This window comes from Anoplopoma fimbria, chromosome 12, assembly GCF_027596085.1.
Source record: "Anoplopoma fimbria isolate UVic2021 breed Golden Eagle Sablefish chromosome 12, Afim_UVic_2022, whole genome shotgun sequence".
NCBI lineage: Eukaryota > Metazoa > Chordata > Actinopteri > Perciformes > Anoplopomatidae > Anoplopoma > Anoplopoma fimbria.
In genome coordinates, this window is record NC_072460.1 from 12,391,403 (window position 1) to 12,413,206 (window position 21,804).

The window sequence follows — 21,804 nt, forward strand, 5'->3', positions numbered from 1 at the left end:
ATAAAGCAAAACCAAGCATTTTGATTAATTGGAAATGTAAAAAATAGGTAAACTGCCAAGGATACAACATCCATGCAGCCACTTTTTGTAGTGCTATAGGTAATCTATAGTACATTTTTTAATATTCTGAAACCAGTGGGATGAAATACTTTGCATTTACAGTGTTTGTATTGTATTTTCTCTACTTGTAACATCACAACTTTTTGCGTAATCATGCATTCCTCTGGATGTTTGTGACCTGCCCTTATGCATTTAGTCACTTGTTCCAAACATTTTCCTATGCACAAAAAAAACTATTAAAAAGGTTTGGTTAAATTGTACCTCTTATCTACATCTCCTGCAGAGCTGCAACTGTGGATGGTACAAACCTAAAGACCAGGTAGCTGCAGGATGAAAACATGGCTGCACCCATTATTGCACCGCCAGGACCTGCTAGCTTTAGGAAGTTTACTGTGGAATCTTTGGCGACTATTGAGCTGCGCATCAATGAGGAGAAGAACCGGAAGCCACCCAAGCAGGACAGCAGCTACCGCGACGATGATGATGACAACAAGCCCAAGCCCAACAGCGACCTGGAGGCTGGGAAGAGCCTGCCCTTCATCTATGGGGACACCCCTAAGGGACTGGTGGCGGTACCACTGGAGGATCTAGACCCATACTACCTGAATTCTCAGAAAGTGAGTTTGCAAACACACACATCATTAATAGTGATGTTATCAACCAACATTGACTGGAGTCGTTTAAATCAAAGGATGTTTCTGACTAGGACTGGGTGTCAAACTTCAATATTTTCTTGTATCAAGTATCAAAAGCTGGCATCTAATGTCTGGTCAGATTCAATGTCTTGTTTACTTATTGTTTGATCAGATAGTAGTAACTGATTTAAATGACATTTTTTTTACCTGTTCTTTTACAGAAGCGTGTGGTTAGTTAACGTTTAACTTTTAAGAACTTTGGCCTCTTTTGGTCACTGAAAAAAAATAAAAATTCAAATCAATATTTCTCAAGCACTGGCATCACAAAAATTCTGTAGATACCCAGTCCTATTTACAAATGGTATTTGTCCCTCTACCTCAGGCGTCCAAACTCTCAAATGACAACTGTATATGTGCCTAGCATCTATAATAATAGCTCTATATTGCCAGAATAGGATTACCTTGCACCCCATCACAACTCGTCTCTTGTGCCTCTCTTAATTTTGATAGTAAAGTCAGTTGAGGTGTGTTTATTTTAGATTTAGTCATTTCTGTTTCATCATAGTCATAGTTACTTTTTTGCTTGTGTTGAATCTTAATCAACATGTTAAGATCAAGATGGTTGTCATTTAAACGGGACTGCGACAAGAACATAGTGCACATGTGGTCCTGGTGATCCTTTTCCCTAACTGATCAGCATACACACCAATTTTTATATGCTGACGCAGATAGACTAGTGTTCACACAATGGTCAGTAGATGAGTAGCCTCATGACGTAGAGGTGAGTCATACTTAATTGCTGGAATTTATTCAGACAAAGACGAGACGTTGTTTGGTTTGTGCGGGTGTGATGTGTTTCCAGTTATTTTAATTTAATGATTAGGTTGCAGAATGTAATTATGTTTTCCGACTTGGAGACCTTTGGGGAGTGTGAGAGTCGTCGAGCTCTCGAGCTGTTGAGTGGGCCGTTGCTGTATCTCCGATGTGCTCGCAGGGCTTTGGGGAAAAGGTCAGAAGCAGTAACTGTTGAAAGACCGTTGTTCCACATGACAGACCTTCCTAATTGCTCAAAAATGAATTCCTGGCAGTAGAGAAAAGCAGCAGCAGCAGCGGGCTGAGAGGACTCTGGTTGTCTTAGATGAGACACGTGTCTCTCTGGGGTTTCTGTCGTCCCTGGCGCTCAGTGTGAGGACGGCTGGGTGACCTTGAGAGTCCTTGAATATCCCGATCATGTGTACCTGTAAACCCAAACTGTTAAAGGAGACTAAATTGCTTGCCCTTGTTGGACCAGTCGGCCTCTGAATCAATATTATAAAAGGTATAAGGCCATTACTCCCAGATATTGACTTAGGGTGAAATGAAGGCTCAGGAAAACTTTCTTGAAATTTTCTGCCATTTTGGAAAATCTGAGCCATCTATGCACGGTACTGCTTCTCTATTCTGTGTTTCACAGTATGAACCCTTTTGTTTCGTTAGAAAGAAGCAAGAAATCTTTACACTAAAATGACCATCTTCACTTAAGCATTAATTAATTGCTAAGTGTACTGAGGTCAGTTTAATTCTGTTGTGTTTATAAACAGGACTGAGCAGTAAGGCCAAAATCTTTCTACCATGGTAACGTCATCTGGGCTCTATTTTTAACAAAGAATTACGTAACAAAATTGGCATTTCTCTTCAAAATGATCTCGTCCAATCACATATTCTTTTAAACACTGCTGCACTTTTGTGGTGTTGTATAACTCAGTGCCTGTCCACACAATGTATATTAAAATATAGCAAGTCCTACCTGAAAAAAACAAGCTTTTGATAATCTATTTAGTCATCATCATTTGTTCAACAGATTTGTTTAGGTATTGTGTGTGTGTGTGTGTGTGTGTGTGTGTGTGTGTGTGTGTGTGTATGTGTGTGTGTGTGTTTGCATTCAAGTGCACGGTATCTGTCTCTCCATCTGCTTCTGTCTCATACCTCCCTGTCTTTACACTGTGCACGCTGACTGTTATGTAACGCTCCAGTCCAGCGCACAAGGAGGAGACACGATTCAGATGACATGTGGTAAACATTTCCATCGATTCGTGGGACTGCTGAAAAATTCACTGACTGACACATAACTCGCTCGTCTTTTTCTCCACACTTGTTCATAATAATAATAATAATAATAATAATAATAATAATACTTTAATTTTATATAGCGCTTTTCTAGATACCCAAAGACGCTTTACATAGGGCGAAGACAAACAAAACAAAAAAGAACACAAAGGAGCAAACAAAACAAACAAACAGAACATTTAAAAAAAAAAAAGAAAACTATTCACAAATTCATGCATTACTATCACAGATAATGCGAGTCATGCAAGCCTTTTTTTGTGCAACTTGTGTTTGTCTCCTTGTCTCTGCTGCACTTGCCTCTACCAGCAGTCCTGTCAGCTCTCAGCTACAGGCAAATCTAATTATGGCCCCTCGATCTAGTCTCGTTTTAATGCCAAAGGGAGCCGATGCTTCTTTGGTTCTGGCAGCTTGAGCGTCCGTGACCTCAGACCAGGTGGTGACCTTGATGGAAGAACGTTGGTCTGTATGTCTTTGTCACTGAGAGGCGGCGGGCCGGTTCTAGATGCATTTCTCGCAGGGGAGGGCAGGAGAACAACTGTAAAGGAAAGCAGTCCATCTTCCCTTCAAATCAGTTGTGGCTCCTTTAGATTGTCTCATAGCCGGTACAGAGGGCCGGCAGGCTGGCTGGGTGATGACGCAGCGTCCAGCCCTCCCCACTCGGCTGGTGGCGGGAGCGGGGCCATGCCAGGCTGTGCTGAGCCAGGCCACAGCGAGCCCCATGTCAATGTACAAGGCCGGTGAAACAGATCATTTTCAAGGAGAAGGTAACGAGAGAGAGGGAGGGAGGGAGGGAGGGAGGGAGGGATGAACTGAGGACAGGATTGAAATGGACGACATGTGCAGGGATGCATGAGCACACTTGCTCTCCTTCTTGCTGCAGCCAGGCTCACTGAAATGTTTTTTAGTTAGAGGAAGACCTGAAGGTGCAAAAAATGAGCCCTTTCTCATAGAAAAGAGCTTCTCCAAAGAGTAAAATCAAGAAAAATGAATGCTTTCCCCAAACCTGTGTACGTGAATCGGAGGATAAGTGATATCTGCTCATCTGTCCTCCATTGTGTGGATTAAAGATGAATAATTACAGTGATATTAACTCAAAAGAGACAGATGACTGTGAAGGACCATGGTAAAGTAATGATATAGTACATTTAATCTTAAAGAACATAATATGTAGAGTACAGTGTCAGGAACATATCAGCATGCATCCAGATCGTTGCACATACATAGAAAGTCATATCTGCTCCCACAAAGACACCAGGCGTTTTGGATGTAAAATGGCAGTAACAGGGAAAAGGCATGGCGAGGAATGCATGAGCAGGCTAGCACCTAGCACTGCAGCTGAGCCCAACGCCAGAGCTGTGTTAACATGTGTGTGTGTGTGTGTGTGTGTGAAGGTGAGGCTCTAGTGCAGAAGGACCCATAAAATGCAGCCCATTACCACACGGGTTGAAAGAAGGGGGCTCTTTGAATGGCTGCTGTGGCCCTCATGGATGCAGATGCTGCAGCCATGCCTGATGGCTGAGGCTTCTGTGTGGAAGCCGCTCGCTCTCTCTCTCTCTCTCTCTCTGTCTCCTCCCGCCCATCCCCCCACCCACCCTCTTCTCCGTCTTCTGCCCAGCTCCCTCGCTCTGGCTCCCTACGCCCTGCTTCTCCTCAGCCTGCTGCTGCCACAGTTGTTGCCTGCCTGCCTGCCTGCTTCATTCGCTCTCCATCTCCCCCTGTTTTCTGCCTCTCCACTGCTCTCCTCTTTGCTCAGCTCTGGATTATGAAATTTTCAGTAGCTTTGCAGCAGTTTAGTCATGCGTTACAATGACTCCCTACATATATAGCAGTCATGTGTGTGTGTGTGTGTGTGTGGATGTCAACCTTGCTTGCTCATTTTTTAGCTCTGTGTGCACATGTCAGGTTATGTGTGTTCTTTTGCATGAGTTTATGTGTATTTGTCATTCATATGTACACAACATATGTGTGACATTTTTGTATTTAACATAAATGTCATGCCACCAGCTACTGGGACTCATCCACGTGTGTCATTGGTGACCATTGTGCTGACTGGGAATGTTTACAGTATATATGAGAGTATTAGCACTTGGGGGAGGCTGCTGCTCTGACCTATAATAGTAACTAGGGAGTTATATCTAATCGTGTTTAACTGTACTGGCTTGTTCTGAGTTGTCTGTAGGTCTCAGTCACATTAATATCTGGGAGGTCATGTGACATAACTGTGTCTCGTCCTCCGGGAGGAAAGCTTCCTCGTGTCGGTTCCATGCTCCTCTCTTAACATGTTTACGTTTCTTGTTAACAACATTTTACACATGCACCTAGTTTCTGTTAGAAGTGTGCAAATAACATGCAGTCATGTGACCAGCATGAGGCCTCTTACTGTACGTCTCCCGTCCACTTATTCCTCCTCTTTTCCTCTCTTTTGACTTCACTGTCTCCAGCCTTCAGCAGTGAGTTGGCAGCTCTACAGGGCTTAATGCAGTGAGGGTTGCCTTGTTAAAAGCACAAGGGCCCATATCACTTGTGCAAATGCACAGAGTCTCATTAAAGTTTCATGCAAATCGGCATGTTTTATTTAAACAATTATGAGGTTATCCACAGAAAGAGGCTTGCCCGCCCCTCTCGGTTTTGCTTGTTTCCTCGCTTGAAACCACCAAAGCTTTAATGTTCAGGACGGCGCTGAGCGACTGGGACAACATACCAACGTCAGAAACATCCTGGCAGCCATTTTCACTCTGTTCAAATGTGTTCAGTTCATTTTATGTGACAGAATATGCACAACTTACATCATGAGCAAATGCACATATTATCTTTTACATATTATCTACATATGTATATGAGTTATGTAGACTGAGATTTATGTATGCAGAGAAGAAGCTTGCTCTACATGAAAAGAATGACATATTTGTTTTTGAATCAAATTCAGTTGCTTTTGGTAAATGTTTTAGTGATCTATACTATTGTAAATTTGCTGAAATGTGTATTTTAATCTGACTGTTAAGTGATTAATACTCTTTCTCTCTCTCTCTTCTCTCTCTCTCTCTCTCTCTCCCCACAGACATTTATAGTGCTAAATAGAGGGAAGACAATCTTCCGTTTTAGTGCCACACCTGCCTTGTACTTCATAAGTCCTTTAAATCCGTTTAGGCGAGTAGCTATTAAAATTTTGATACATTCATATCCTTTGAAATGGTGTCTTAACGGCAAAGACAAAAGAGTTTCCTGTTCATGTGTATTATTCATGATGATATGTTCTGTCTTTCTGCGAGTGCAATTGATGTTTCCTGTGTAACCACAGGAGAGGTTTAAGACAATTGGTTTGAGGTTAAGTAGCAACTAATAGCATGCCAGATGTACAGAAAATGATAGTTTCTTTAGAGCCCATAGGAAGCTACACAGTAGCCATTTTATTGTTGTAAGGGAAGTCAAGCATCAGTAAACCAGGCTAGATCTCCTCAATAAGCCGATTATGGTTTAGCACTGTGCCTCCATGTCGACTCAGACCAATATTGAAAATATCAGTATTATTTTTCCATCTTATTAAATGTCAGTTGATATCGTCAGGCTCTACAGCTCCCATGTCTAAGATTAAATAAATGACAACACATGTACTTTTACCACATACAGTCACAACTTGAGTCACAGTGAAACGGCAGTTAGCGTCCTTTATGTGACACATATCCAGGACGAAGGAGAAACAGATAAATTGACAATAGACCTCAGTCATATTCTTGGAAGAGGAAGGTTTTTCCAACTGATATCAAAACACACTCCTCCTACCATGATATACCTTTGCTAGCAACTAACGTTACCACTTCCCGAGCTAATGCTAAAGATAGGTCATCAAAAATATCACAAGTTAAGGCTACAGTAAAAGAGCAAAAGAGAGAAGAGGAGCAGGATTTTGATACAAAAACATTCTGTTTTGAACATACATTTAACGTAAACCAGGCGATAACAAAATTATTTTGTTACAATAACATAAAAAGTAAAATCACATATTTAATCGTTGCATGTGCTTTATGTTTGTACACAGCAGCATTAGCTCTTAATTTAAAAGATTACTTTATTTCAGATGAAATTGTCTCTGTGTATATCTTGTTAAATACGGATATCACACTACAATGTTATAAAAAATTAAAGAGCAATTTTTGTCCACACATCCTCAGAACAATAACTTCCCAAATTTGGAAGATATTGTGACACAAAAAAAGTTGTGACACATTTGTCTAAGTCAATTTAATCAGCGTATTTGCGTTATTTATCTTCCACCACAATGAATCTTTATTTGTTTGCAATGTAGATATTTTCCCTTTGTGACTGTTGGGGAAAACAGCAATACTGATAACAAAAAATAGACCCTTTTTTACTCTGAGCAATACTTATTATTGCTCTGTCCCTCTATTTACCTAAACTTCTATTCTCAGCCACAAGCCACAGCTTTTACGAACCTCTGGCTCCATGTGGGTTTTCCTTGTTTCCTCTCTGCTCTGAAACCCTTGCAGCTTTACAATCATCATGCCATTGTTTGTACACTAAATATATACCATTTAAATATTTCATGGGTAAAATAATGGCCCATGTGGCTGGAGCGCACAAAACCACCTCCTGTTAAATGCTATGAGAAGGTTTTATGACATTACCACTTTGCATTAACAGATGTTGAGGTTCACTGGACACATACATGTACATTAGATGCATACTGTAGGTACTGTAGATATTTTCTATTGCTGTTTTACATTCTCAATGAGGTTTGATCAGGTTTATGATGTTTGTGATTGCTTCTATGATCCATATTTTCCTTAACATGCTCCTCACTCTTTTCAGCATGATCATTATGTGTACTATTTTGACCAACTGTATATTCATGACCTTTAGTGATCCTCCCGAGTGGTCAAAACAAGTAGAGTAAGTACACATTTATTTTATATTCACCCTATTCAGTAAATGCATGCTAACTGCTAGCCAACATTTCTGCCTTTTTTTAAGTACTACTGAAGTACAGAGCATCTGTTTTACTAAAGAAAAAAAACAGCAATCTTTGAAAGGCCAGAATGTAATGATAATATATAAGAGGCAAAAACCAGAGCTTGCCGGATGTTAATTCTAGAGAAACTATCGTGCCAATTCAGAGTTTCTGTAATTTATTTTGTTAAAAATAATATATGTAACAATCTACCTGACTTTATTATCCCAAATGTATCCTGTATTTATCCCTACTTTTTTAAAAGCAGCTAACAAGGGTGCAGCCTTACAGATGTGAGTGAGCTTTGATTCAGCCCGGTGAACTGATTCTGTCAACACTTCTTTCCTTGCAGGTACACATTCACAGGAATTTATACATTTGAGTCTCTTGTAAAAATCTGCGCACGAGGCTTCTGTATAGATGGGTTTACATTCCTAAGAGATCCATGGAACTGGCTGGATTTCATGGTCATTTCGATGGCGTAAGTATTTTTCCTGTGATTCAGACAGTCAGTGGATTATATGAATGAAAACATGTTGCACAAATACTGCCAATGTTTTGTTAAAGAGGGTGGGTTAAGAAATTGAGCTTCCAGTGCTACAGATGATTGTTCATCCTTCTGTCTTTCTTACTTTTCCCTTTCTTTCTGTCTGATAACCCATCTTCTGTGTTTCCTCCATTGATCTGAGATTTTCTCTTTGGGAATTGAAGGTTTCCATCCGACACTCTGCGGCCTCCCCGACAACACCCACACCTCAGTCCCATTCATCCGATTTATCTTCCTCTTGTCATCAGACTTTCCCTCTCATTCACCTTTTCTCTTTCAGTCTGCAACATTCAATTTAAGGCTCAGAGTCTCCCGTCGACTATACATCACCCAGTATTTGTACTACATATTTACCTGCCTCTACATGACTAAATACATACCCATCAATGATCATCACCATGTAAAATACATCTCCATTGTTTGTAGAGCTGTCACAAAGCCCATCTGTGTGTGAATTTACCTTTCCACCTCATATCTTCATGTAAATAACAAGCTGTCGTAACTGTGGTTTGATCCTGCAGGTATATAACAGAGTTTGTAAACCTAGGCAATGTCTCAGCTCTGCGCACGTTCAGGGTGTTGAGGGCATTGAAAACTATTTCTGTAATTCCAGGTAAGACAGGATGGGGCGGGGGACGGTTGGGCGGGGTCGGTGTTAGTTGTGTGTGTCTCTCTTTCCTTTTACCTTCCACCCTTCTCCTCAGTGGACAGGCTCTGTGAGTGGCGTCGTTATCCTCCTGGTTCGGTGGTGTTGTGCTCTTGGCGTGTGTGGTTATTGTCATCGTGTTTGTTCTGTGTGTGATCCTTCCCCTATTTCAGATATATAACAGAGTTTGTGGACCTGGGCAATGTATCTGCGCTGAGAACATTCAGAGTTCTCCGAGCATTGAAAACTATCTCTGTCATTCCAGGTGAGACTCAGTTTAAACACTAAGGCTGATCCTCTCACCCTTTCTTTTCTACTCACTATTATTATGATTACAATTATGATTTAAGCAACAACAAAATAATTGGAGACAACCATTTTTTGATTTATTTTTCCTCCAAAATTATCAAAAATGGTACTAATACATTTTTGATAGGCTTTGCAGTCTCCTCTAGGGCCCTCCAAAGTGTCTGCACTCTCTTCTGCCCCAGTAGCACTCTCATTATGAGGCCCGTTTCCAAGGCAGCTGTGTTTCTCTTCAGAAATAGCTTTAACCCACTCCTTTATCACCAGCTTTAGGGATAAGACAATGCCCTGTTCTGTAGCAAAGACAATTGTTGATAGAATATTTTCATTTTATTTATAAATTAAGATAAGATCATAGCTTCTCAAATTTGCCAGAAATCCTTCGAGTTCTACTATTACAAAATTGAAAGTGCAAGTTAAATTTAAAGATCAATCATTTTGTTGCACATTTATAACTAGTGATTGAATTGGAAAGGATTCCATGTTATTTGGAATAAAAAACGAACCTTGTAGTCTGTAGGTTGATGTTCATATGAGAAATGGCATAGCTCTTAGTGAGATCCCACATAATACACTGATTATTTATGCATGAAGACTGCCAAGCCTAGCTTGTGAACATATCTCTTATGCTGCATGATGCTTTTCAGTCACTTGCTTTTACAATATTAGCGTATCAAGAGCTTGGCTGACAAATGGCATTGAAAGTTTGATTTGCCTTCTCTTTGTTTTTTAGTTTGATTATTGATTTTCTTTTCCTCTCTCTTTTTTTACGACCTACTTGAATGATATATTACACAGAAAAAGAAACAATGTGCTCACATTGCAGAGGTTGGGGAGGCAGATGGGATGGTTGAATGACCTCTTGACCTTTTTTGAGTGACACTGACGACACATCTTTCTATCTATTGATAGAGGATGTGGAACAGATGTCGTGCTTACTCAAAAGAACCACCGTGAATGGCTTTTTTTTAACCGCATATTCATTTGGAAATATGAAGAAGGAAATCCTTTAAGTGCAAACAAAAAGGGGATGACATTTGGATTTGAACTGTATTTAAAGTAATAGTTTGACGTCTTTTGTTATATGCTTACTTGCTTTCTGGCAGATAGTTGGATGGTTAATATGAAGCTATAGCCAGCTGCCGGTAAGCTTAGCTTAGCACAAAGAGTGGAAATTGGAAACAGCTAGCCAGGCTCCGTCCAAAGATAGAATCCATCTACCAGCTCTTCTAAGATTCACTAATAAACATGTGGTTTGTTTAATTTGTACAAATACTATGTGCCGGACTATATCTTGGCTTCAGAAACACATAGCAACCTGTAAAACTTTGAACTGCTGTGTTTACACTTCTGTTTTTGTATGAATTACATACAAACAACATGTAGAGCTCTAGAGGTGCTGTTAGGCTTATTTTGTTGCCTTTGGGCAATCCCAGGCTAGCTGTTTCCAGTCGTAATGCTAAACTAAGCTAACCAACTGCTGACTGTGGAGAAATATTTAACAGACAGACAGAAGAGTGGTTACAATCTTCTCATATAATTCTCTGCCAGAGGGTGAATAAGTGCATTTCTCAAAATGTTGAACTATTCCTTTAACTATTCCAATGATTCATGAAGGACTGTAGCACTGGAGTGGAGAACATGTAGCTTTAGTTAATCTGAGAATAGTTCATGTGCAGTGGAGGGCATGATTTCAGTAGATCAAAACAAGTTATGTGGGCATTTTAATATAATACCACAATCGATATTTTAACATACTTTGTTAATTTATTTTGCTTGATGATATCTTGTTGTATACTTCTAGATAATAAAAGTAGTTTTGATTAAATGCTTTTCTTAATTGACTCTGCCAAGCGATGTTAGTTTTTACTGAGATTGTCCAAATGTGTAATCCTTTATAAAAATGTAGACCACATTTTACTAGAAGATACAGTCTGTACAGCTGGTAAAGTCCACTGTACCTGTAGAGACCATGTCTGAGTTCCTTGTGGACCCATGGTAACACTACCAGAGCGAGGATGCCTGCTCCAGAAGGTAAAACTATTTTGTCTTAGCGAAGGTGTGAATGAGACAGACTGCAGGGTCCCGGCATGGGGAGTCAGTGCTTTCCTAATGACACCTTAAACAAGACAGTTCAAGAAAGTGCCTGCACTGGCATTGAATTGTTCCTGTTCAGCCTTGGAGTTTAAATGACCTGCATGTGGTTTCCAGCCCCCCTGCCTGTGCCTCTGTCCTTCTCATTGCCCCTCTTTGTGCTGCTGTGCTCTCTTCCTTATGGATTTCCTCTCACTTTTCTACAGTCTTCCCCCTCTAGTTCACTTTATCCATCATTGGCAATGAAATGCAAATATCTTCCGTTAAACAGTATTTTTGATTTCGGCTACACTATTTTCTGTCTGGATAAATCTGAAAAGAGTGGGAAGGCTCCTAAATATTTCCTGTTTGTTTCTAGAGATGTTATGTTTGTAATCTGTCAGTTTGTCCAAAATGTATTACTACCTATATGTAAAAAAATGTTTTTTAGTTAAATTCATATAAATCCCAACCTTTGTTTAGATGGTCAGAACAGGAAGTCAATAGAATAACAAATTAACATTTTATGTGTAAAATCACTTTCAAAATTAACAAATGTATTATATATAATTTTCCTTAAATAGTTAAAATAAAACTGAATATGAAAGCAGTGCAGTTATGCCACTCCCAGCTTTCAACCTAAATCCAGTCAAAACTGGATATTTCCCAGTGATTGTAATTATATTAGCAGTAATAATTACATAAACATTTTTGTAGTAGAAGTAGATACTCCAGAATTTCATACCTTCAGCATCAGCATCGCCTTCATCACCTGTTTGTTTTGTGTGCGTGACTGTCCTCCAGGCCTGAAGACCATTGTGGGCGCTTTGATCCAGTCTGTGAAGAAGCTTTCGGATGTGATGATCCTGACCGTCTTCTGCCTGAGCGTCTTTGCCCTCATCGGTCTCCAGCTCTTCATGGGCAACCTGCGTCACAAGTGTGTAATCTGGCCGATCAACACCACCAAGACCATCGACTGGAAGGAGTACATCATGAACGACAGTAAGTAGAGACCAGGCCTCGCCGACTGTGAGCTGGCAGCGTTAAAGGAGTATGAGTCAGCCCATATGCTGGAACGACAAAACAATATGTCATTTTGGCACTGGGAGGATACAAAGAATTGGTTTTAAATGAATTGCTCTGAATTGAAAATGTATGTGCAAACTGAAGTCAGAAATTGGTCTGAATGGATTTAGAGACCGTTGCAGAATAAACAACTGTGGCTGTGACAGAATGTGAGCGAAATGACTCATTATGGCTGTTTGTTTTTTCTCCAGCCAATTTCTACTTCCTGCCTGGCCAGTTGGATGCTCTTCTCTGTGGGAACAGCTCCGACTCTGGGTGAGTTGCCTTCTCTTCCCTCCTCCGAATGCTGCTGATCCTCACAAAGACCTGCTGTAGCTCCTGTATCTGCCTGAAGTCAGATTCAATATAAGCAAATAGCACTGAGTCATTTTCGGGCCGGGTGCCCCGTTCTCTCTCTCTCTTTTTTTCCCTCCTTCTCCACCCCTCAGCCGCTGCCCAGAGGGCTACACATGCATGAAAGCTGGGAGGAATCCAAACTATGGCTACACCAGCTTTGACAGCTTCGGCTGGGCCTTCCTGGCTCTCTTCCGACTCATGACACAGGACTTCTGGGAAAACCTTTACATGCTGGTAAGGCTGATGTGTCAAGATGTTCAGCTTTTTCATAGGAGGCATATACAACACATACAAGTTCTCAAATACCACTGCCTTTAAATAGTAATTTTGCATAGTGATGCTGAAATTACAAGTCGATTAAATGATCGATCCGTAAAAAAGAAATGAAAGCAAAAATGTCAAATATTTGCTAGCTCTTCAAATGTTTGAAATTTTCTTCAAATTATGCTTTTTTTTCATCTTTGCTTTATACCAATGCAAATTGAGTATCTTTTAGCTTGAGACTGTTGGTCAGACAAAACAATTTTTTTTTTTAAATTTACAATGTTCAAAAATACACAATCTGTACAATCTGTACAACATACAACACCAGCTTTTCTGAGAACTTCCATTCAAGCCTTTTTGAGGATTTCAAATAAGGGTCTCGGAACTTGTGATGCCTTTTTCATTAATTTCTTTGATAAATTAAAAACACACTCTTTAGATTTATCAATAATGAAAATTGATTGCTTGGTCATCATTGCAGCCCTGTTGAATAGATTAAGGTAGTGAATATCCCCTGAGTATTAGGCTTCCCTGCAGTAAAGACTGACCCAAGCACAGCCCCTCCACTGATTCTTCATTCTAATGCGTACAGTTTATGTGACTGCTGTAACTTCACCATTCAGAGAGAAAATGGTGGATCATTCTGCCTCTAGTTTTTCCCTTGTTCCCACTTTGACTCACCTCACCTGCATACAGTAGTCAGGCAGCTTCTATCCTGTCTGTCAGCCTGATCCACACAAAGTCTGTGGACACACTCCTGCCTGCACATACCGAGGCCAAGTGAAAGGAAGGAAGTATGAAATATTAACAGCTCAGGATTACAGTATGTCCAATGAGGGATATGAGACCTGATGGGAGCATTGCAGCTCATACTTCTATTTTTGCTCCTATCTTTGACATTCATCTCCCAACTGCCAGCTTTCACTGCTATTGTGCAGTGTATCTTCAGAATAATGATTATGCAGCTGTGTTTAGGAAGGATGAATGTTTCTTTGTGAAAAATTAAATGAAAATGATGTGGCAGAGACGAGATCTCATCAACTGAAGATTTTTTTAACCTGCCCACATGGGATTTGGTGTGGGACTAAAAGACAATCATTTTGAATTCTCTTTGAAATGTTTTATTATATACACTTTCCAGCACTACATGTCAGCTACAATCATAATTTATGTGTTAGGTAATTTTACTTTTCTACTCTAGGAGGCACTCCTAGAATAGATCCTTCTGTTTCACTTAGGAGCTATTAAATACTTCTGTGAATACACAAAATGAGGAACATTTCTAGTTACATGTAGATTCATGAAAACCTTTCACTAAACTTTCTTTAAAATGAATGTTACCTTCGTCTGCTAATGATAAAAAAACATCGTCAAGATTCTTCCAGAATGTTCTCATTTGTTATGCCGCGCCTCTGCAGCTCAGGCTCCACTGGGAATAGCATCCCAGTCCATAGCAACTGTTTGGCTGTGCACTGGCTGGATAGTGTGCATGGAAAAGTAGGTCAAAATGCATATCTAATGGCTCTCCCTGATGAACAGCGATACCTCGGGTTCATTATGAGAACCTTAATGAGCACAGGGTATAAGATTATTCCTGTGTGGACCAAGAACAAATGTTTTTTAGGTTTTATCGATTCATCTTTGTACTAGATGTTAGTAGAACAATTTTTGTATATCAGCACTCATATAGTAGAAAAAGTCACAGACGTTTAAGCTGAGTTGACCCATAAATGCCCCATCAGGCCTTTGTGTCCTTTCTCTTTTCCCCACCAACAGCTGACTCTGTTTATTTCTGATGAGTCACTGTGAAAGATGTTCTTGACTCAGGAGTTTAGTTTAAGTATTAGATGTCATGAATGTCTCTGCTGTTCCATCCCTTCCACCCTCACCTCTGCTGCACTTCCTCCCAACAGACCCTGAGGGCTGCAGGAAAGACCTACATGATCTTCTTTGTATTGGTGATCTTTGTGGGCTCGTTCTACTTGGTGAATCTGATCTTGGCTGTGGTGGCCATGGCCTACGAGGAGCAGAACCAGGCCACCATGGAGGAGGCCCTGCAGAAGGAGGAGGAATTCAAGGCCATGCTGGAGCAGCTCAAGAGACAACAGGAAGACGCCCAGGTCAGCTCTCTGCAGAATGGAGCACAAAACTATTCCTTAGTCGTGTTATATTATTTTTCTGAGTTCCTTCATGTGTTTCTTTCTATGCAGACGGCTGCCATGGCAACCTCTGCGGGTACAGTGTCGGAGGACGCAGTGGAGGATGATGGAGGAGGGCGTCTGTCATGCAGTTCCTCTGAGATGTCAAAGCTCAGCTCCAAGAGTGCAAAAGAGCGACGTAATCGTAAGAAGAAGTGGCGGCAGAAAGAGCAGGAGAAGGAGAAAGGCGACAGTGAGAAGTTTGTCAAGTCAGAGTCGGATGACGGCAGCAAGAGGAGCCGCTTCCGTTTCCCTGATAATCGCCTGGGTCGAAAGTCTTCCATCATGAACCAGGTGAGGAAAACAAGGATAATGTGTCTGGTTGTGTTCAGCCATCAGCATCAATTCGAAGGGTCAGTTGGAAAAAACTTACACAAACATCTATTCAACTGTCTAATCTGCAGATCATTTTAAATTTTACTAGGACGTTTTCTCTGGAAATACATCCTTATGACTTTTGCAGTGGGTTTTTTGAATGCTTTGAGTTCCACCCACAACATTCTACTTCATACCACCAATGGCATGTCTAGATTCCACTTATAGGTAAACTGACTCTTTAAGCTTTTTGAGGCTCAGTGATAATAACTAGTGTCAAACAAAAGGAAACAAAACAAGATACAATAACATTAGAGCCACAGTATTGGAATAGAGTTTCTTTTTTATAACTATGAATAAAACATAGATGTCAGTGAAAAAGTGTGTCTTTAAATGTGGCTGTGTACTTTTTGACTGTCAGTTGAGGAATATTTTAGATTGAGAGTGCTGCTATTGTACAGTCTGGTGTTGTACGAACTCACATATAGAGGAGCATATAGTGGCCAGAGATATAGAAACACATGTCCAGGTCCTGAATTATTCACAATGATTACATGAATGTTTCAAAGGGAGCAATCCTGCAGCTTTGCGTAGGCCACACTATGGCTCCACTGGCTCTTATAAAGTGTTCTACAGTGCAGGATTTACCAAATAAGAAAAAGGCACACTGGCCCTAGTAATAGAGGATTGTTGTCAAAAAAGGTGATTCCAGTTTAGCCGGCATACTCTGTGTGCAGCTCTAATAATATTTGGATCAATTCTAGCAGCAGGCCGGATTGATGTTGTCATGACTCAGGTTCCTCTCCATGTTGTTTCAGCTGCCTGTTTTGCTGTCCTCTGTGTGTTTGTGTGTGTGACCTTGACAGCGTAGCACATCCCTGACCTAATTATGTAATTCCCTCTTGTTTATTAAGTCACATGATTGCTCCGGGAGGACATGCCTCCTTAGGGAGAAGCTTCCCACACAACACAGTTGTTGCCTTTCAGCATGACCTCCAGATGACAAACAGCATAAAAATGATGGTGCAATCATTTGTCGTTGAGAAAACACCCTTTGCTACATCAGTCACAAGAATGTCTCCTCTCCTCATCCTTCTTCTACCCCCAGTCCCTCCTCAGCATACCCGGCTCGCCCTTCCTGTCCCGCCACAACAGCAAGAGCAGCATCTTCAGTTTCAAGGGCCGCAATAAGGACGTGGGCTCGGAGAACGAGTTTGCCGACGACGAGCACAGCACGGTTGAGGAGTGCGAGGAGCGCCGGGGGTCCCTGTTCAGCCCTTACCGACGGAACAGCTACAGCGGCTTTCACGGGAAGAGGAACAGCACGGTGGATTGCAACGGCGTGGTGTCGCTCATCGGCCCTGGGCCCGGTGGACGCCTTCTGCCTGAGGTGAAAATAGATAAGGCAGCTACTGACGACAGTGTAAGGAAGTCAATGAGTAGACCTATCTAGGCATGGCCCCCCTCTCGTCCGTTTCTTTTCTTTCTCACTCTCTCTCCTCTACTCTGTCATCTTTGCAAGTCCGTATGTATCTCTTGGCTAAGCACTCGCGCCTCCCCTCCCCCAGCAATGTATGCTGCCCTCCGACAGTAGACAAAGGATGGAGAAATAGATGTGTTTTATAGTGAATATACTATAGCCAAGCCGATAGTTAGTGAAACTGGGTCTATCAGTGACTTCCAGGCAATTTTGTTGTTTGATTTGACCGATGAATGTCAATGTTTTGAATGTTCATATCAAATTACTTATTCATACATGCACCCTACTCACACTTTAACACAGGCACTAATTAAACAGACATGATACTTTTATCCTTCATGCATAGACACATTCGATTTTGGCACAAACATCAAATACCTGGGTAATATAAAACAGAACTTTCTGTGTGGTATGTCATCAAGTTCATGTTTAACACACTCTTGTAATGAAACACAGTTTTTGTGAACAAACAACATTTAATGATGACTTAACATGCTCCAGTGTGTTGATGTGTTCCTCCTCCAGGCATCCAGGTCCTATGCTAGCCTGTGTGGGTAGATCTACAGTAGGAGGCCGAGGAAACAGTGGGGACCAGCACTATAGAGCCACAGACATTTTTATCTGCTTCACTTATACACTGATAATATCTCAAAGCAGATACACATGTGACAAACACCATCCTATCAGACCTTTATCATATATAATTCAAGAAAAAAGGAGGGCTGCTGTCCTTGTCTGCCTTTCTCTGTTTTCCAAAATCTCCCTGGTCAACAGTAGTGAATTAGTCGTGCCTCATTCTAGTTAGCAAGGTAGATTTAAATCCAAAATTAGAACAAGCATGACATAGACAGGATAACAATGGCTATGGTGTCTGTAATTTCCTCTCCTTCTCTTTGACTTGGAGCATGCTCATGCATGACAACTGGATGGATCTGAAATATCTGCCTCTTTTACAGTGCTCTTGACTTGATGGTTGCAATATAAGTTGTATGGTTTCAAAGTAGGAAGAAACAGTAGCATCAATTTGCAATTATCATAATAATGGCCAGATTTGGGAGACCTTTTATAAATAACCTAATGATTATATTGCAATGGTAGCAAAGCCTCCATTATTGCATGTCAGGACTGAAATTGCATTCATGCAGAGGCAGTTCTCCTTGCACAATATCACACAATCCATTTATTATTTAATCGGGATGAGCTAATTACATTCAAACACAATTAGGTCAAGTAGCCCGAGACCACTGCTCCCACTTTGGCTGAGACCTGCATGCATTTACAGCATACACACATCTTCCTTGAAACCAGCATTGATATAGAAAAGATTGAAATATGCCACCAACCTCGAAAATCTGATCATCGACTACTTTTTCCTGCCAATGCTGCTGTGCATTTCCCTCCGCCGGCCACCGGTGGTGCTGTGGGATGGTGTTCATGTCCTCTCCATGGGTGCTTGATTCTTCCTCTCCCCCTGACAGCCGACTACTGAGGTTGAGGTGAAGAAGAAGCTGTCGGGCTCCCTGATGGTGTCTGTGGACCAGCTCAATACCTCCTTTGGGCGGAAAGAGCGGGCCAACAGTGTCATGAGCGTCATTACCAACACACTAGTGGAGGGTACTGCCACTTTAACCCAGCTATTTAACCTGCTCTCTCATTATTCTTTAACTAGGGCTGCTCTCATTGGTTGACTAGTTTGACATGAATTTCCTGCTTATCTGCTTTGCATATCCAACAGTACCAGATACATACAATACATACAATTTTGTCTATCATTTGATACCATTGCATGCGGTATGCTCAAGCACGAAAGTATGTTTGGTATTGATGTTTGATCCGCGCTATGTCTTCAGAACTGGAGGAGTCCCAGCGAAAGTGTCCGCCATGCTGGTATAAGTTTTCTAACACATTCCTGATCTGGGAGTGCTCCCCCGAGTGGATTAAGATCAAGGAAATTATGAACCTGATTGTCATGGACCCCTTCGTGGACTTAGCCATTACCATCTGTATCGTGCTCAACACCCTCTTCATGGCAATGGAGCACTACCCCATGACCACCGACTTTGAAGATATGCTGTCTGTAGGCAATCTGGTGAGTGGCAAGAAAAACATGTTCTTCTTTTTTTTCTTCTTATTCACCGGCTAAGATCTCCTCCGCTTCTTCTTTACAGCTCATAGAGAGTTGTTATTTTTAGGACCGTAATTGGCAGCTCTTTCATTGCTGATTCAGAGTTGAAAGGAAGAAAAAAACATTCTCAAACCTCCTGCTGTTTTCTTGTATCCATGCATTTCTCATTTCTTCACACACGTGTTCCCTGTCTTCTCCTGCTACCTCTCTTTCTCTCCTCTGGTTGTGTGGAGCTGCTGTTTGCTTCAGTGGGACCAGTCTGCCTCTCTGCTGGTTTGCTGTGTGGTGGGAGGCCTGCATTAATATTTCATGGAGCCTGATCGATGAGCTGCTCTAAAATGGTGCCTGAATCATGGCTTGGATAATGCAACCTGGCCAGAGTAAATCTCAGCTCTGGCACCATGATTGTTATACTTTTCAGTATCACATTTGTTAACATATGTTGGGCCAGTGTCCCACAATGGGATGTGTCACAAATGACACAAGTCTCAATGTGTGGTAGTGTGAGTTTGTAAACACACTGTGTTTTTTTACCATTGTGCTCCAGAGCAGTTTACTAGAAAAACCAATATGTGGCACAGGTGGAAATCTATTGTTCACCTTGATGCAATATAAGTCTTATACACACACACACACACACACACACACACACACACACACACACACACACACACACACACACACACACACACACACACACATACACACACGCTTATGTACTTACATGTGCGTTTATTCATTATATAGGCTCCATGATTAAGGATAACCCCTCAGAGTTTATTAGAGCTGTTAAGAGACCACAGAAGTGCCATTTCACCTTTACTGAATACATCTGACACACAAGCATACACACAAACACACACACACACACACACACACACACACACACACACACACACACACACACACACACACACACACACACACACACACACACCACACAACACCAACACTAGATGTGCTGCCCCTCTTTGAATAATTTGATTTATCCTACTGGTAATTCATTAGCATACAGTTACCTCAGGGATAATTCATATTTTTCTTCATCATGTATAATACACAACTCAGATTATTGATCACAATGTCTATCACATATATCACCACCCATCATGTTTCACATTCTCACATCTCTTGTGAAATATGGTGTTAAGCCAAAGCCATTTGTCAAATCTCTTTCCTTTCCAACCTGCCAGGTATTCACAGGGATCTTTGCAGGGGAGATGCTTTTCAAGCTCGTGGCTATGGATCCATATTACTACTTCCAGGAGGCCTGGAACTGTTTTGACGGCTTCATTGTTACGCTGAGTTTAGTGGAGCTGGCTCTGGCCGACGTCGAGGGCCTGTCTGTGCTGCGGTCATTCCGATTGGTAAATGCTCATAAAAGTTCCTCTATGAAAAAGAAAGCATGTAGAGTAAGCATTTTAGCCTTTGGAATACACACATTTTGTAGCTCAGAGTTGACTTTATCCACTGTGTGTGTGCTTGCAATCAACATACCTGTAAGTTTATAGTGTTTTTACTTCACTGAAGTAGAGCACCAAGTTAGCAAATCAAAAGTTTTGTGTGACTAAATCATAAACCCTCTTACTCTTTCCACTCACCCCATTCAGCTGAGAGTGTTTAAGCTGGCCAAGTCGTGGCCTACCCTCAACATGCTGATCAAGATCATTGGTAACTCTGTGGGAGCCCTGGGGAACCTGACACTGGTGCTGGCCATCATCGTCTTCATCTTTGCTGTGGTGGGCATGCAGCTGTTTGGCAAGAGCTACAAAGACTGTGTGTGTAAAATCTCTCTTGACTGTGAGTTGCCCCGCTGGCACATGAATGACTTCTTCCACTCCTTCCTGATCGTCTTCCGGGTGCTGTGTGGTGAATGGATTGAGACCATGTGGGACTGCATGGAGGTGGCGGGCCAGGGCATGTGCCTCATTGTCTTCATGATGGTCATGGTTATCGGTAACCTGGTGGTGAGTGTCCAGACTTTAAGGGTGGAACAGCAGACTGTTGGCTCTCCAACCCATCTTTAAAGAATGATGATGTGGTCAGAGATGGAAAAATTAGCACTTGACATCCAGTTACTGATTTCTCATTGTGTGTCCAAAGGTGTTGAACCTGTTCCTTGCCTTGCTGCTGAGCTCTTTCAGTGCTGACAACTTGGCTGCGACAGATGACGATGGTGAGCCCAACAACCTGCAGATATCCGTCAGGCGTATCAAGATAGGCATTGCATGGATAAAAGCCAAGATGCGGATAGTGATGGCCAGTCTGCTGAAGAAACCTCAGATGGAGGACGAGCAGAAGCCTTTGGATGACATGTACGACAAGAAGCTGAACTGCATCGCTAACCACACCGGGGTGGACATCAACCGTGACCTGGACTATGCCAAGAATGGTAACGGCACCACCAGCGGTATTGGCAGCAGTGTTGGCAAGTATATGATCGATGAGGACCACATGTCATTCATCCACAACCCAAACCTGACCGTCTGCGTGCCCATCGCTGTGGGAGAGTCTGATTTTGAAAACCTCAACACAGAGGACTTCAGCAGCGAGTCGGAAAACGAGAACAGCAAAGAGGTCAGTGAGAGGATTACATTATGTTATCCACTTCTAATAGTTCATCACACAAGTATTCAGACAGGCAAAACGGTTCGATTTCAT

At 41.6% G+C, this 21,804-nt stretch overlaps 1 protein-coding gene across 5 annotated transcripts in view; it reads left to right on the plus strand.

The window, feature by feature from the left end:
• Nucleotides 1–398: 398 nt before the first annotated feature.
• The window catches only part of scn8aa (sodium channel, voltage gated, type VIII, alpha subunit a), a 36,825-nt gene continuing 15,419 nt past the window's right edge, over nt 399–21,804 (plus strand). For 2 of the 5 annotated variants that reach the window (XM_054608850.1, XM_054608853.1), the window contains exons 1-16: nt 399–677; nt 5,860–5,978; nt 7,620–7,709; nt 8,120–8,248; nt 8,836–8,927; nt 12,144–12,341; nt 12,617–12,680; nt 12,854–12,995; nt 14,939–15,145; nt 15,236–15,517; nt 16,647–16,928; nt 18,497–18,632; nt 18,869–19,107; nt 20,337–20,510; nt 20,754–21,110; nt 21,247–21,720. In XM_054608850.1, the coding sequence (XP_054464825.1) occupies nt 399–677; nt 5,860–5,978; nt 7,620–7,709; nt 8,120–8,248; nt 8,836–8,927; nt 12,144–12,341; nt 12,617–12,680; nt 12,854–12,995; nt 14,939–15,145; nt 15,236–15,517; nt 16,647–16,928; nt 18,497–18,632; nt 18,869–19,107; nt 20,337–20,510; nt 20,754–21,110; nt 21,247–21,720 (3,264 nt within the window). Of the gene's footprint in view, nt 678–5,859; nt 5,979–7,619; nt 7,710–8,119; nt 8,249–8,835; nt 8,928–9,133; nt 9,226–12,143; nt 12,342–12,616; nt 12,681–12,853; nt 12,996–14,938; nt 15,146–15,235; nt 15,518–16,646; nt 16,962–18,496; nt 18,633–18,868; nt 19,108–20,336; nt 20,511–20,753; nt 21,111–21,246; nt 21,721–21,804 lie in introns of all 5 variants that reach the window. The other 3 variants (XM_054608849.1, XM_054608848.1, XM_054608852.1) reach the window with 3 other exon arrangements.